The sequence below is a fragment of the Peromyscus leucopus genome, chromosome 2, assembly GCF_004664715.2.
Source record: "Peromyscus leucopus breed LL Stock chromosome 2, UCI_PerLeu_2.1, whole genome shotgun sequence".
NCBI classification, from domain to species: domain Eukaryota; kingdom Metazoa; phylum Chordata; class Mammalia; order Rodentia; family Cricetidae; genus Peromyscus; species Peromyscus leucopus.
In genome coordinates this window covers 74,479,078-74,495,795 of record NC_051064.1, presented here as the reverse complement: position 1 = coordinate 74,495,795, position 16,718 = coordinate 74,479,078, and the positions used below count along the sequence as shown (strand labels likewise).

Sequence of the window (16,718 nt, the reverse complement as noted above, 5' to 3'; positions counted from 1 at the left end):
GAGTTTTGACAAGAAAGAAAGGGAGAGAGCATTAGGTCAGACACCAATAAAGTCAGCACTGAGATTAGCAAAGTAAGAATTAATTGAGTTCAGCAGAGTGCACATATTATGTCAAATAACACAATATTCCAGATGGAGAGGACTGGCTGTGACAGTTCTCTGGTGTCTTTGGGAAGTCAACTATGCTCTGTCCCTCTGCCTACAATGGAGTTGGAGGTCAGTTTGAGATTCTCCTGCAACAGAGGAGAGACATGGCATAGCTGCCCATAGCTCCTCCACGTCGCCATGTGATAGCTAGACAATGGCAGAGGTCCTGTTCTACTTAGATCCCCTTGGGCATCATCCTTCTCAAATCACTTTAGGTCTGTGGACTCTCATGGCATGGGATTGATGTAGGGATGATCCTTTGCATCCAAAATATTCTGTTAAATCTCAGTAGTCTTTTAGCTTTGGTTGTATAAATGCAATTTGATTTTACAGCCCCTACGATAACTCATACTTTGGAGAAAAAATGCATCAATAAGTCTGTTGTTCTCCTTTATTCTTCTCTCTCTCTCCCTCTCTTGAGTGAATAAACCTTTTGCAAAATCAATAATTACCCTTAACTTAATTTATTTTGTATATTTCATTTCACTCTTTCAGGTTTTGTTCATGTAGGCAACAACTGCATTATTAATCATCATATGTTCTGACGAGCCTTAGTATATATTTTATCCCCACAGCAATCTCATGGAGAGGAGAGGACAGAGCTTATGTTTACTGTCTTTTAGAGGAGAATGATGACTCTCAGAGGGGTGAAGTGGCTTGAGGGAGGGCAACAAGCAGTTTGCAAGAAACCTGCCCAGGGGTTTCATGTCTTTGATGATCACATTACCTCATTTGCAGCCTTTAAGATCCTGTAAAAGTACAGTGAATGAGCAAGTCAGGTCATCAAGTTCATTTGCGTGAGACTCAAGGTAATGTTAAGCCCTTTTATCTTTTATATTGGGAAGACATGTTCTGGTTCTATAGCCATGTAAATTGGCCTTGAAATCCTAACCATGTTTGTTCTCACTATGGAAACTGGGGCCAAATTAAGTACCCAAGGGATTCCATTTCATACCTCTTCTGTAAACTCTGGGCAGCATTAGCTCTTGCCATAATATGTTTCTTCAAGTTAAAAGTGAGGAGGCTTGGTGATCTCAATACGATTCCTATAACCTTCTCTTTTTCAAGTTATAATGAAGGGGATCAAACTTAAATTCATGGTCAGGAAGGGACATTTGTTCTTTTGTTTGTTCATTTTTTGTTTTGTTTTTGTTTTATTAACTAATTTTTTTCATTTATTTCACATTCCAACTGCAGGTTCCACTTCCTCCTCTCCTCCCATTCTCCACCCTACCTCCTTTATGCCCCCCATTTAGTCCTCCTATGTTTCTGTTCAGAAAGGGGCAGCCATACGATGGGTGTCAACGAAGCATGGCACATCAAGTTGAGACGTGACTAAGCTCTTCCCTTTTGTATAATCAGTATCTCTCACAATCATCATAGCTATTGCAGGCAATATTTATGATGCATTGATTGACTATTCTTCATGTTGGTGAATGAATAGGGCAGGGATGATTAACTTGGAAATTAAGGATATGAATTGGGTCAGAGACAGGTAATTTTACAAAATCACAAAGCCATGGAGTTCAAATTCCACTCAGATACCTGTGACTGTCTTTGTGAAACTGCCTTTCTCTGCTCACTTTTCCTAGACTCAGCACTTGAAAGTGACTATTTTTGAAGAGACAAATTCCCAAGCTCTGGTTCCCTGTATTACTAAAAACAAGCCAAGATGCCAAGTACACATTGAGTCTTGCACCACTGTTTCCCTCTGATTTAAAAAAGCAAAGTGACCCTGTTAGTATCTATTCTGTGACCTGCCTTTGCTCTGTTCTCCTTGGTCTGGAAATCCCATGATTACTATGGGAAGGGAGGAAGGATGAACTGGGATTATAACACAGGCTCTGAAGCCAGACTTGCTGGAATCTAATGGTGCCTCCTGGAGTATTGCAACATGTTGGCCTCTAGCAAGGTAGCTATTCAACTTATTCTAGGCTCAATATTGTTTTCTATAAGACAGTGAACATTAGAACCTACATTATAGGGTTATTTGAAGGTGTCACAAACTAGCAACAAACATGTAGGACTTCCAACACTACTCAGAAGTTAATAATGACCTTTGTGTGTGTCTTTTCATCCTCCCTCACTACCATAGTACTATTCTTGTAGAAGCACTCACTGACCTTGAGAGTGAGCTCTGGGCTCCTTTCTTTGGTTCAGTGACTCTTTCCACACTCTTTACTTTCAACTCAGACAAACCACATCTTGTAATGGTGATGTATGTTCCACCCAGTTCTTGAAGCAGAAAATTAAGTGGATTCATCTCTAAGTCCTCATCTTCCCCATACCAGGTGCATACAACCTGTGAAGAGAACCACAACCACACCATACTGAAGAAGTAAAGTCTTAACTTTTGAGACAGAGATGAGACAAGATCCATGGGAAGGGGAGAAAGAAAAACATGCACCATAGCAAGAATTTTAAGAGGAGAGCTATAACCATAGAGATGAGAAGTCATGAAACCAATAATGATGTCCATGCTAGCAGCAGGAGTAATGACACCATTTTCAGTAACCAAGGAATGTCTATGTAGCCAGAAGTATAATCATTGCTTTTTGTATTGTCTACAGTGCCTGTAATAAAAAAATTTGGTTTAGTATGCTCATTTTATGATTGGGAAACAGAGTCCTGGAAGTATACCAATTTGGTGCTAGAGGGATGGCTCAGCAGTCAAGAGAGTATACATAAACTACCTAAGTTTGGTTCCCAGAATCCAGTTCAGGAGACTCACAGCTGTCTGTAATTCTAGCTCCAGCAGTTTTGATATCCTCTTGTGATAGCTGAAGATATTTGTAATGTACACCCACACTGATAAACAAATATATACATAAATGAAATAAATCATTTTGTCTGAATCCTCAATCAACTACAACTTTGAGGGAATCTTCTTTTCCCTCTTTGACATTAATATACCAATAATCATTTGCATTGTTCATTTAAAAGTGGATGAGGCTAGAAAATAGGCAATGAAGCCAGTGATGAGCGGTTGCCTTGGCTGAGCCATGGGGCAGGGGATTTTGTGTGACCCAGTGGTTGGTGTCTTCTCAGAAACCCAGATCACTGGACATGGGTCTGCCACAATGACAGAGCCAATGTCAGTTAGACCTGATTAACTCATGCAAGCAGAACCTTTCTACCTGTAGTTAAAATTTCCTCAGAGGCCTGATGGTGCATGACAGTGGAGAAGCAGCACCTGAAAAGCAGATTTAGATCTTGGTCTTCAGTGCTTTTGAAATGAGCAAGGCTGGGATCTTGTTGACATTTTAAAGAAAGAACAGATAGTAAAGGTTCCTGTTCAAAACTGATGAACTGTCAACAGGATGTTACACTGTATTGATAAAAAAAATGGAATCCCAGTGAAGTAACGGACCTTCCCCAAGTGCAACAGCCACTTGGCTGAGCAACATCTAAAAAACAAATCTCCTTGTACAGAGTTCTTAATGTTACTTTCTTTTTATTTCATGCCAGCTATGTTTCCCAGTGGACCACCTCGAGCCCATATTACCCAAAAACCCAAGTTATCCCAAATCATCCATTGACAGGACACATACTGACTTTAAGAGTCAAAACCAGATTGTGAAAGAGGACCAGAATTTGACCATGTTTTTAAGGGTGTTTGGGGGAGTCTGTAAATTCTGCCTTCTCACTTTACAGATGGGAAGGCCAAAGCAGAGAGAGAGATAAAGTAATTTGCAAAGGGAATAGTGCTTTGAAATGTAATCCTTGATGGCATTTGTTATATTCAAAACTGCTGTAATTATCTCATTTCCTTTAAATAATCAAACTCCCACTTATGTTTCTTTTCTTCTTAAACTTTCTTGACCTCTCATTTCTTTTCCTCTGGTCTCATCTTTCCATTACCAGGCTCTGCTTTTTCTCAAGGAGTGGGATTAAGGCAGACATTCAGGGGCTGTTGAAATGACTCAGGGATTAAGAGCTTTTACTGCACAATCATGAGGACTAGAGTCCAGATCACAGTACCAATACAACAAGCCACACATCCCATTCATATCTGTAACACCACCTCCAAAGGAGCATTACTGGGACTTGCTGACTTCTAGTGTATGTGAGAAAATATGAGGCTCATGATAAGGAAGAGAGCCTACATCCTAGTAATAATAAAGTGACAGAGGGGACCATCCAGCATCCTCTTCTAGCTTCTACATGTGCATGCTTATACACATACACATAAACAAATACTCGCATGCATCCATACACACATACATACACGTTTTGTGTAACATTCCTAAAGTAAGAAGCTTCCTGGAGTCTGGAAGAACATCTCAAATGATCCTATTCAAGTATCTGTGGAGGGCTCATCCATAAATGGGACATCTATGTTGCTCTCCCACCCTTGAAAGCTCAGGCAATATTGCAGAACAAAGAAGCATACAATGACATGTGTCAGCTATATTCCATTGCACTATGAAACAATCTGGCCCTCAGTAATGCCATTCCTGCCCTATCTTTCTATTCTGTACCTGACTCTGGGATAGGTTACAGAGACATAGCAGCTCATTGAAGTCATAAGAGGAAAGCATGCCATGATCAGTTCTCTGAGAGACCAGGGAGTTGTCTTTCCAAGCAACAGGGACATAAAGCGTAAATAGGAAAGTGAACAGAAAACAGCATCCCTGGCCTGTGATGATAAGTGATGACTGAACTGTGAGCAAGTGAAAATGGAATCATAAGAGGATGACAGGGAGGGAATGTGGGAGTCAGAATTCTAGGCTGAGCAAAGAGACTGTATATATCCAGTGTCATCCTTAAGGCTGCAGATCACCCTCTGCCTATACCCTGCATCTATGTGTATCTCCTTCAACAGGAGATGCCATAGACAGAGAAGATGATAGGTACCAGAGCTTCTGGAAAGATGGAGAAGAGTCATGGGGACTGTCTCTTTTGACATGTGCAACCCTTATAGATTAAATGCAAAACAGAAATCCACAATGTCTTTGACTTTGAAAAGCCATGCTTTGTTCTTAATTCCCTTTTCTTCTACCAAAACAAGATGCCAAATGGGTCTCATCCATCCAGGAGCAGTAACAACTCAAGGGTATATAACAGCTTCAGCAGCAATAAGAAGTGTGCTAAAGATAGCACTAAGGACTTTTAAAGTATTTCTTGAAATTTACAGCAGATACTTGATCACAGTCTCATTATATGTAAGGAAAGGGACCCAGAGAGAGAAACAACTTGACCTGTTTATAGCACTTCTAGTATCAGATGCAGAATTTGAATCAAGAACAAGGAGTTTGCAAGCCCCGCTACTTCTCCAGTCCATTGGCCGTCTATAATTAACAGAAGCGGGCTGTTTACTTTGAAGTGCTTTGGATAAGGATAAGTCTGATTTGCTCACCAGGAACAAGCTTCTGTTGTTTCTGAATAAGAGTTTATGAAGAGAGAATGCATACAACATAGAAAGGGAGAAGTGGATAAATAGGACTTAAGAGATAAGAAGAGTAAATATTTTAAGGCCAACACAGCTTATCTGTAGCCAACGATACCAAGTTTTAGTAACTAACATGATGGAAATTGGCTTAATTGAATTCCCTTATGGGAACCACTTTAATGAAGAGATTAAACATTTTTTTTAGGTCTGCGTCATTAACTACCTACAAATGTGTGTTTGGCTTTTATCACTTGTAGCAGGCTGCTCAACTCACAGAGATCCGCTGCTCTGCTCCGAGTGCTGGGATTAAAGGCGTGCGCCACCACCACCCGGCTTCATTTTACCTTTTTTATAATATCTGCTTGGAAATGTAATATCCTCATTATAGGAAAGTCAGAAATGTCAGAGGAGTAAAAAGGGTAAAGGTTCCCTTAAAATGGTTTCAATGTGCACTAAAGAATTACACCACCAAAGCCGCCTGAAGGGTTCCGACGGTTCTGGTAGCCATGAGCCATTGGCTCTAACCTTGGCTACCCCAGAGATTAGCCTGGAGATTTGACAAAATCTCTTTAGTTTCTGAACCTTAGCTTCCTCTTCTCAAAAATGAAGGTTGGAAGATCTGAACGCCAGGATCTTTAAGGGCCTTTTCTGCTCTGATGTGCAGTAGAATTCTGTTGTGGACATTTTCCTCAGCTCATGTTCACAATGACTGCTCTGCTGGCAAACACCTGATATGAGTGGAGGCTTTTTCCATCATTATTCTAAATAAAATCAGCTTGAATTCATGAATACTGTACTTATTATGTCCATTAGTCTGTCCTTCCTTCCTTTCTTCCTTCCTTCTGTCCATTAATTCAGTAAGTCAGATACCCACCCTACATCAGTTACTAGTTGATTAATTGTGATACAAGGTGACTGATAAGAACTCCCTGCAGTAAGGAACAAACCCAGAAAGAAAGAAATAACTTAGGTTAGTGTGGGGAATACACAAATAAGAAACTGACTATCCCACTTTCGAGTTATGTCACTTCACTCTTTAGCACTTATTTCTTAAATGCTTCCATGGGTGAGACAGTGCATTAGGTGCTGGGATGCAGCCCTAACAAGAGAGGTGGACTATGTCTGTTATGGAGTGTTCACACTGATGTTAGAGCTCAGGCATTCACAATCAGCATAATAACATGCTAACGTGTGTCCCAGCAGAGCTATTCTTGACAGCCTGGGCAAGCAGAGGTAGAGTGGAAAGTACCTACCCAGAGAAGGGGTTAATAACCCTTACTTCTGGAGGCCAGAAGCTTTTCATCAGACGAGAAGGAAACGCTTAGTTGCAAATAGAGAAGAATTTGCTGAATCAGCAAAATAGGAAAGAGGAGTCAATAAAGCCAATAGCCATGGCATTGATGGAGATGTTGCCGGAGACACCCAGCCCACCACTAAGAGTGATCATAGCCACAGCTAAAACAAATTGTCCAGAGAGCAGAGGTTAGGGATTCAGAAAGGCAAGGCAAATGGCTAAATGTTGGTGTTGAGAATTGATGGATATTTAATCCAACCCTCAGCTTTGTAGCTGGAGACACTAATGTCCATGCAAGAAAATACATGTGTCCCTAGAGAATATGTGGACACTACCAGGGACCATGTTAGCATTAAAGCTAAAGAGGAGGAAAGTAACAGACTGACCATCAACTCCTGTTGGCCAAAACTGCAGCCTCTACTCTTTAATACCTTCATTTGCTCTGTGAGATAGTTACATCAATGTCATTTCATTTCCAGTGTATAGATGAGAAAACTGAGACCAAAGAGGTAAAATAGATTCTCTCCAGACCTGCTTCTCTAGTCACACAACTAGATAGGAAGAGAGTGGGTACTGAAATCTAGTCTGCCTGCCTGATCCCAGCCCCATGGGACTTTGCCTTCTGTCTACTTCCTATACTCTAGCAGCCCTATGGGGGTCCCTAGGGTGGATGCTTCTCATTTGTAAAATACATATTTGTTGTATCATGAGTGACAGTAATTAATGACTTATCTGAGTCAAGGAAAACTTGTTTAGTAAGCACACAAGGAAGAAAGAGAAAAATATAACAGTGCCCTTTCAGGAAACGGAACAGACTTCTCACTGTCACAGATATTCCCAAACAGACATGGGAGGGGTGAAAGACCATGCCCTTTCCTGGAGAATCACTGGTAACCTAGACAGAAACCAAAGGAGCTTTCTCTTTACTCATTATAGCCTGACTTCCTTTGCTAGGAGTAACCATTTTACCTCTCCCTTTATGAATCATGAGGTCTGTGTCTTTTGGCAGATCATAAATCAGTTCTGGGAGTCTCGAGGACAAATCCCAGGACTTTTAATCTTTAATATTAGGCATGTTTAAAGTGGTGAATATTTCATGAAGGGGTTGTTGCATTTTAACACATCATTAGCAAGTCCTCCCCCTCCCCCATTGGCAAATTACTGCAATCCAAATTCAAGGCTCTCAGTCTTCTGAGTCAATTTCCCTTTCCTCCTGCAAGAACCAGTTCATTAGATCACACATACAGCACTCCCACTCTGTGGACCACCCCAGGTCTGGTGGTGGAGGAAGGCTTACAGGAAGCATTACTGGCTGTAAGAAGGCACCCTGATGATTTACCACATGCTCAGGAAGAGGAAAAGTAGATTTCTCTATTCTGTTTCTCCTTTGTCTTCCAACAATCTTTTGAATATTTCAGATTTTACCCCTGACCCATTCATTCTCTGACTCCATATTCCTTCTTACTCCCATTTCATTTTGACCAGTATTTATGAAACCCAGGCTATTTGTCATACACTTGCAAGTTGCGGGCCACACAAAGATTAATACACATTCTAATACATAGAATGAATTAAAAGTTTGTCTTTCTCTCAGAATGCTTTATGGAAGGTCAAATGTATAATGCTCCTGGTTCCTTGTTGACAAGAAGAGGCTTACTGGGTAAATATAAATGTCTTGAAACAAGTCATTGTGAGTATAATTTCACAACCTACTCCTTACTGGTCTTGCTTATATGGTCTTTGCTTTGTTTACACAAAGCTGAGAAAGCATTAATTCATAAGATGTATAGTAGGTATAGATGATTACCTCAACCATGATGACCAGATTTCAATACCTCAAGCCCTTGTAGTAGAACAAAAGAACTTGTTGATTCTTACAATTTTTTCTGTGACCTCCACTTTTGGGCCATGGCATACTTGAAGCTCCCATATGTGTGTGCATGCACACCCACAATAAATAAATCGATGTAAAAATTAAATACTTAATTCACAATTCCTATTTCAAATAGCTTGAGCTTATTAGAATATTGACTCAGAGACTCATAACCTTCTTCACTGAAGCAAGGATGACAGAAGGCCTTATTTTTTTTTTTTTGAGGTCAGTTTGAAATAAATCTAACTGGAGTTGATATGTGGACTCTTGCCAGGGGGTCCTCAACTCTAGAATGCGACTTCTGCGTGTCTATCATGTTTTTTTTAATTTTTAAAGAGATTCAAAATGAAATACAAGAAAAATTAAAGGATGAAATTGAGAAGTCCTTAAATCTTCCACGTTGAATAATACATATCCCTCACCATGTTGTAAAAAGTTTCAGTCAGGTCAACTAGAATTGCTGTGATTCACGAAAAGATGGGAATGAAGGCACTTGGCCATCAGTAAGCAGGAAGTTTATCAAACATAACTGATGCTCAGTTGTTCACTGGGCCTCATATCATTTAGGGCTGGGGCTGACTCTCTTCTAGGCACTTCTAAAAAAGTTGCCCAGGAACATTTCACAGAATGATGATTCCTCACATTGTCACACCACCAAAATTGTCTCAATATTTTTTCAGTGTAAGTACTGGTGATAGAACTTAAAGCAAGGGCCCTACCACTGAGCTCAAGCCCCAGCCCTGCAAGTTTCTCAAACTAAAGTTTGGGGAAAGTGCTGTGTATCATCCCCATGGAGAATCACTCCACTCCACGGAGAGCACTGTATCCCCCAAATTTATTTTTTAGAGAATCTATTTTTAGAGCAGCATCTGTCAACATTTCACAAGTATACCTTTGGTGGAAAATAGCTAATTTAACTTTAAAACTTCACACCTTCTGAAATATACTGAGCAGTTATCATAGGGAACTTTCTGAAAACTGTTAGAGAAGTCTGAACTTTGGAGATAGAGAGACAAGGCATGCTGGAATGAACTCAGCCAACCCAAGGAGATACTTACACAGTGTGGACTGCTAGGGGGCACTAATGCAGCCCCCAAAAGACAAGGCCAGTGAAGAAAACGAATGGGCAGAGTAAAGGGTAGATAGATAGAAGGAAGGAAGCACACAAGAGATAAAGAACAGGACAGGAACAGAGAAAGAGACTGAAAGGAGATCACAGGGGAGAGGTGAAGACAGGTAAACTGGAGGCAAAACAACTTTCCAAAAGAGGAAATCAAAAATATTTTGAAGGAGTTTTCATTGACCAAGGGCTTATGTGTTGATGGACAAGGCTGGCTCATTCTACTGGAAAACATTTAATTTTCTGGTTATGCTTGTAAAATACATATTCATTATCATAATATATAAACATTTATTTATATATACATGTAACTATTGTATATATAATCAAATATACATACAGGGGTTTTTTTTTGTTTGTTTTTTTAGAAAATAGGCCCTCTGTCACTATCTAGCTACTTTCTGCTTCCTTATCAAATTGAGAGCCCCATAATCACTGAGTTACAACTTTTGCCTTTGTGTCTCTAGTATAGAGCTGAGAGCTTGGTTAAGTGTAGATGAATTTCTAAACAGTCTTATTAAATAAGAAACACAGAGACAAATACACAGGTAACTGCCAAAGAGACCAGAGAACTAGTGAAGAGCCATGACTAGCCTTATCTTACCACCTCGACGCCATCACTTCCCCAGAGAGAGTTTCTTCCCCTCTAACTTGTGTTTTTATTGCCTTCCTGTTCTACCTTTTCATTGGCTCTAAGCCCAGCCACATGACTTCCTCGTCACTGCCTGTCTATACAGACCTCCAGGTCTCTAAAGCTGGTATTGGGACTAAAGGCTCATGTCACCACGCTTGGCTGTGTTCTTGACCACATAGAGACTCTGCCTGCCATGTGATCAGATTAAGGGCATGTGCCTGACTCCTGTTTATGGCTATGTGACCTCTCGATGTGACCTCTCATCTCCAGGCAAACTTTATTTATTAACATACAAATAAAATCACATTTCAGCACAGTTAAAATATCACCACTGTTAAATGTGTCCCAAATGTATTGGATGGAAGAGAAGTAGCTGAAGAAACAAAGGAACAAATGCATAAACCCTGTGCTACCCACAGTAGTCGGTGGGTGCAGCACCCTTCTTTTTTTTCACGAGGCCTTTCCAAACCTTTCAGGAAAACAAGGGAACCAAGAAACAGCATATGTGTAGAGGCAATGTATCACAACACTTGTTTCCTTTTAATTACAGGGGAGTGCAGTTGTCATGAAGGCTACGCCCCTGACCCAGTTCACAGACATCTGTGTGTTCGCAGTGACTGGGGGCAAAGCGAAGGGTGAGTGACACAGGATCGCAAGGCTGGGCAGTCGCGCACCCATTCCTTTACTTCCTGCTCTAGAATCTGCAGAAAATAAGAGACTGCAGTGTGCTCAACCCTACATGGAACATCTGTACCAAACCTCCCCCAAAGGCTTCAGAAGAGGGGCTAGGATGATTGTAAGAAGCAGAGGTACTGGACAAGCAGAAGGTGTTCTCCAGACACAAGGGAACAGATGCCCATATGAACTCCCAGGGATTATGACAGCTTGCACAAGCCCTGAGCATGCTCAAGCAAGAGAAAACCCCAGCAGAGAGTGGGAAGAAGTGGGTGTGAAGTCCCACCCATAACTGAGGAGATAACAGCATTTTGATAGTTTCTGGTAATTGTCTTAAAAGGGGTGACCTTTGGTAGCTCAATCACTCCCCAGGGCAGGCCTTGTAGCCAAGAGTATTTGGTCAACACAAATTGAACTTGATGGGTTTGAAAAGGGGGAAACAGAAAGAGAACATGAAGTTGGGTGGGTGGGGAGGTAGGAGCAGAGATTAGATGAGTTGAATATTACCAAAATACATTGTAAGAGACTCTCCAATGATAAAATGTTATTTTAAATATAAATCAAAACCACACTGCGCGTGTGTGTGCGCGCGCACACACACACACACACACACACACACACACACACACACACAGAGTCCAGTGAAAAGTGAAAGCCATTTTCCTACTGACTCACACACTTCAGTACTGGAGGTACATAACTGATGAAAATTCCAGAGAACAAGCACTGACACTTCATTCATACACCCAAATAATACACCAGGAAATAATAAAGTATGCTGAGGAGGAACTGGGTTTTCCAATATCAACTCAGGAATGGACAAGTAAGCTTAACAAAAGTGTTGAATCCTTCTGTGATGTGAAGAAATTGCTTTAAAATGTACAAAGTCACATCCAGTAATTACTTCAATGGAATGTGACTGTCTGTATAGCTTCTCTTGAGCTGTGTGGCTCTCACTTGCTTTGGACTAATACCATGTCTTGTCTTCTTGTCTTCCATTTGCTCCATTATCTCCTCAGACCTTGGCCTTACACAACACTGGAGAGGGGCTATGATCTGGTGACAGGAGAGCAGGCCCCTGAAAAGATTCTCAGGTGAGTTGACAGTCTTATTGGGATATGATGCTCGGGAAAGGAGAGAGGTTAGACAGCGTGTGTGTTTGTACAGTCTTAAGAGTGTTGATCCTGAGCCTCACTGAATATAAAAGAACTCTTATTGGAACTGTGCAGCATCATGGCCTGGGTTGCTATGGGAATCTGGTTCCTGTTTGTCTGGCTTCTAGACTTACAGACTCAGGTACTTGGACTAGAAGAGGCATTGCTGATTATTCAGTCTACCCTCTTAAAAAATATTCTATAACCTCGGACTCTTCCCATTACCTCTGCTACCTCTATGAAATTGTATGGAAAACTTCAATATTTAAGCAGATAAAGGCACACAGTGAACTAAGTGGCAGACCAGGGAATAAGATGTTGATTTGAATTGATTTAGAGTCCGTGCTCTCACCTCTGTGCCAGACTGCTCCTTCTGACTTTTTATGGAACTCCTGCTGGGCATCAGGACTGTTGGGAAGCTGAGCTACAATAGTCTCTGTCTTCACAGTGTCCACTCATTACTCATGCAAAGATAACAAGCAACACAAAGCAATGCAATGGCCAAATGATGAATAAACTTAAGAGACAAGCGTCTCAATATGAGCAAATCTAGATAACACTGTGCTTTGGGAACTAGAGAACACTCAGGTGGGTGGAAAAATGAGAAAATGCCCTATAAGGGAGGGGGAGAGGGCCCCCTTTTTCTTTTTACTCTTTGCTTCCCGGGGAGTTCCCCAATGGAAACTCTTACATTGCAGGTCTACTTTCAGCTTGGGCCAAGGCCTCTGGCTTCCGGTCAGCAAAAGCTTTGTGGTTCCACCGGTGGAGCTGTCCATCAACCCCCTGGCCTCCTGCAAGACGGATGTGCTCGTCACAGAAGACCCTGCAGATGTCAGGTAGGGAAGTCATCTTTAAGATCCTGTGTAGAGGACTGACTGCAGTCATGGACGTCCTTTTGCTCCAGCATTACAGGCATCCTTGTAAAGGGAAGAGTTCAGTAATGTTGATGGAGACCTGGTATATGTAAAGAATGTTGTCAAATCCATCTGCTCTTAAGTCTTACATACACTATCTGTTGCTGTGCTACACTGGCTTACAGTCTACCATCATTGCTCTCCTTCTGTGATTTTTATTAAAAAAAAAAAACCTATCAGAGGCTGATATAGCACCTCACTCACTGTGAGATTTATTATAGATGAGCTTATCATATGATCATCATTAATTAGCTATATGTTGGAGAGTCATGCAAGTTTAAAGGATGGGCTGTTTTCTATTGTGAAAATGACTTTTAGAAAATCCACAAGTGTCGAGTCCCCTTGATCTTCACTCATGAAATAAATGTGAGTGCATCTCTCCTTCCATGTTTTGACCCTCACAACCAATTTTCTTGTAGACTTGTTCTGCTTTCTTCTAATTAGGGCTTATATATTATGCTGCCCCATTATGTGGTGCACTTCTCAAGGTCAAAGAAAATAACTTACTTAGCTCTGTAATCCCCAGTTCCTAGTGCATATTGGACATCTACTAAATGTTTATTGATTTCATTAAGTCAAGGGCCTTAGATCTGATCCTAGTACAAGTCTGAGTTTTTCTAGTAGAGACTTACTTCCCTGTCTCTAATATGATTAAAGGAAATGTTCTAGAAATTATGATGTCAGCATAACTGAATTCTAGTATTAATTATGAAAGCAGCTTGCACACCACTTACAGATATGGAAACAAAAATAAAAGCTTGGCACTGATGACTACCTGTGACTATAGTCCTACCACTCAACAATTGTCACAGGTTCATTATGAATGGAAATGTTGTCAACGTGTATATGTTGTCTTCTGAGAACTGAGAAGCAATTCTCAGCATCTGCTACATTTCATATGGAAGAATGAGACTAGCCATTAATATTTTTCACAACAGTGATCTTTCAAAAAATGATATAATATTGGTGCTGAGGTGATGACTCAGCAGTTAAGAATGTTTATTGATCTTCCAGAGGGCCCATTTTCAGTTCTAAGCACCCACATTAGGTGGTTCACAACTAGCTACCTGTAACTACAGACTCAAAATATCCAGCATCCTCTATGAACTCCAGAGGCACCTGCACTCATGTGCATAAGCCAACACATATGCACACATAATTAAAAATTTTAAAGAAATTAAAAATTAAGTTAGACAATAAATGTATAGCATTTGTAAAATGCAGTGACAAATAATGAAAAACTAAAGAACAAACATATTTTTGTACATACAAACTGATTCATCAAGATTTCCATCGTTTCTATGTTTTTATATAAGAATTGAAGTAGATGAAACTTAAGGAAAGCTTGTTAAAGTCTCTGGGTGTTCCATATCGCAAAGGTAGAACAAGCTACATCTAATAGAACCACTCTCAAGGAGCTCTAATGACCTCAGCTAAAATCCCTTGAAAGGCACTCTGCTAGCTTTCCACAGAGCTAGTTGCGATTTGGGATTTTAGTGAAGATGTACGTGTCAGATGCTAATGACCACTTGCTGTGGAGTTGCAAGGGCTGGGTGAGAACTCCATTTCCACCATGTGGAAGCAATATGATGCAGCCAAGTCTAACTTTGTAAGTTTCCATTTCTTTGTCTGTAAAATGAAAATAGCAGGCCTTCCTCATCAAGTATAAGAATAATAGCTCAAACCCAGTGATGTGAGAGTACCCTATGTACTAGATTCTTTACTGATGCGATTGCATTTTATCTTTGTACCATCATCCCATGTAGCTATGCTGCTATTTTCGTTTTATTTATAAATGTTAAGCAAACAGACAAAAAAAATGGACTTAAAGCCCAGATTGTGTTCTTACTAGGTAGCAATGAAGCTAAGTTTGGGCCTTTACTGAGCAAGGGTGCATAAAGATTATAGCCTTCCATGTGAAGTGATTTGTCCTAAGTTGGTGGAGTTTTCTAAGCTACATTAATAAACCTTGTTTGACATGGCATTGCCCAGGCAAGCATATCATGAGTATTTAAAGAATTAATAAGTTCAAGTCAGGTTCAGGTAATATGTTAGAAATTAATAAATAATAGATCATAATTACAGATAACCAATATTGCTGACATAGAATCACAGCAAAGAGATTAGAATGAAGACGGTGGCATTTGAAGCCAAAGGAGACAGAGGCGCACATTACAGTGAGATTGCAGGAGTGACTAGAAGGTGCACTGCAAGTTTGTACTGGGAATCCAAATATGGGGATACATTTGGGGAGAAGTATGGACCCTCTCACAATCAGAGTCAGAACAGCTGTGACCCATGGGAGCTAAATTTAATACAACTAGTATTAACAAAATATGGCCATCCTAAAAGCAATTTAAAGTTTTTATATACTTATCACAGGAGAGCAAATTAGTGTGATGGTTTGAAAGAAAATGGCCCCCATAGGGAGTGGCCCTATTAGGAGGTGTGGCTTTGTTGGAGTAGGTATGGACTTTTGTTGGAGGAAATGTTGACACATTTCTTTGTTGGAGGAAGTGGAGACAGGTTTTGAGGTCTCCTATGCTTAAGCTACACCCAGTATAGCACAAAGAATCTTCCTGTTGCCTACAGATCAAGATGTAGAACTCTTAGCTCCTTCTCCAGCACCATGTCTGCCTGCATGCCACCATGTCCCATCATGGTGATAATGTACTAAACCTCTAAAACTCTAAGCTAGTCCAATTAAATATGTTTTCTTTTATAGGAACTGCTGTGGTTATGGTGTCTCTTCACAACAATAGAAACTCTAACTAAAACAATTAGCATGACCACTGTGGTAATCAGTCAAGCAGTGTCTACTCATGTTAGATGTACAGACACCACTAAGTATATATGTAAGAAAAACTTATGTGTATGTGTATAATAGTATTGAACCACAGGATCCAGACACAAAAGAGTATACATGCTCTTAAAATGATTTATACTGTGAAATTTACTAGTTTGTAAAAGCTTTGGTATTACTTTGGGTGATAGAGGGTTAGTGACTAAGGGAAGGTTGGAGGGCTTCATCTTAGCTATGCCTTTATAAACATTTTTTTTTTCTGAACATTCATCAAATTACACAATTTCTGGGAGAATCTTTAATTTTGATTAAAAGGTTCTGTGTTTAAAGTTACAAAGCTCGGAGCTCAGCTGAACGACCCCAGTTCACACCTTCACTCATCAAATACCTGCACGTGAGGTGTTTTTGTATTTATGTTTATGCTTGAGGACACTGGAGATAGATTTTTGTTTTGTTTTGTTTTTTGTTGTAGTTTCTGTTGTGCTGTGTTTTTATATTGCACAATAAAGGAGAGAAGATTAAATGGTCTAATACAAGTAAAGCGCTGAACTTGACAATGGTTAGTCCTCTAAAGACATAGATTATCATGCTTATGATGATAGCACAATGGATTTTCTCCTCTTTCTTTTCTTAGTTCTTTTCTCTTTTCCCCTGCAAAAAAAGGATGGCTCTAATTGAGGATGCATTTTTAAATCAACAATGTCTTGGTGCT

The 16,718-nt window shown here is 40.3% G+C and overlaps 1 protein-coding gene across 5 annotated transcripts in view; it reads left to right on the top strand.

Annotated features, from left to right (window-relative positions):
- The window catches only part of Astn2 (astrotactin 2), a 948,854-nt gene that overhangs the window by 415,784 nt on the left and 516,352 nt on the right, over positions 1-16,718 (top strand). For 4 of the 5 annotated variants that reach the window (XM_028887868.1, XM_028887865.1, XM_028887870.2 and 1 more), the window contains 3 exons: positions 11,011-11,095; positions 12,155-12,229; positions 12,988-13,125. In XM_028887868.1, the coding sequence (XP_028743701.1) occupies positions 11,011-11,095; positions 12,155-12,229; positions 12,988-13,125 (298 nt within the window). The remainder of the gene's footprint in view (positions 1-11,010; positions 11,096-12,154; positions 12,230-12,987; positions 13,126-16,718) is intronic. The other variant, XM_028887866.1, reaches the window with a different exon arrangement.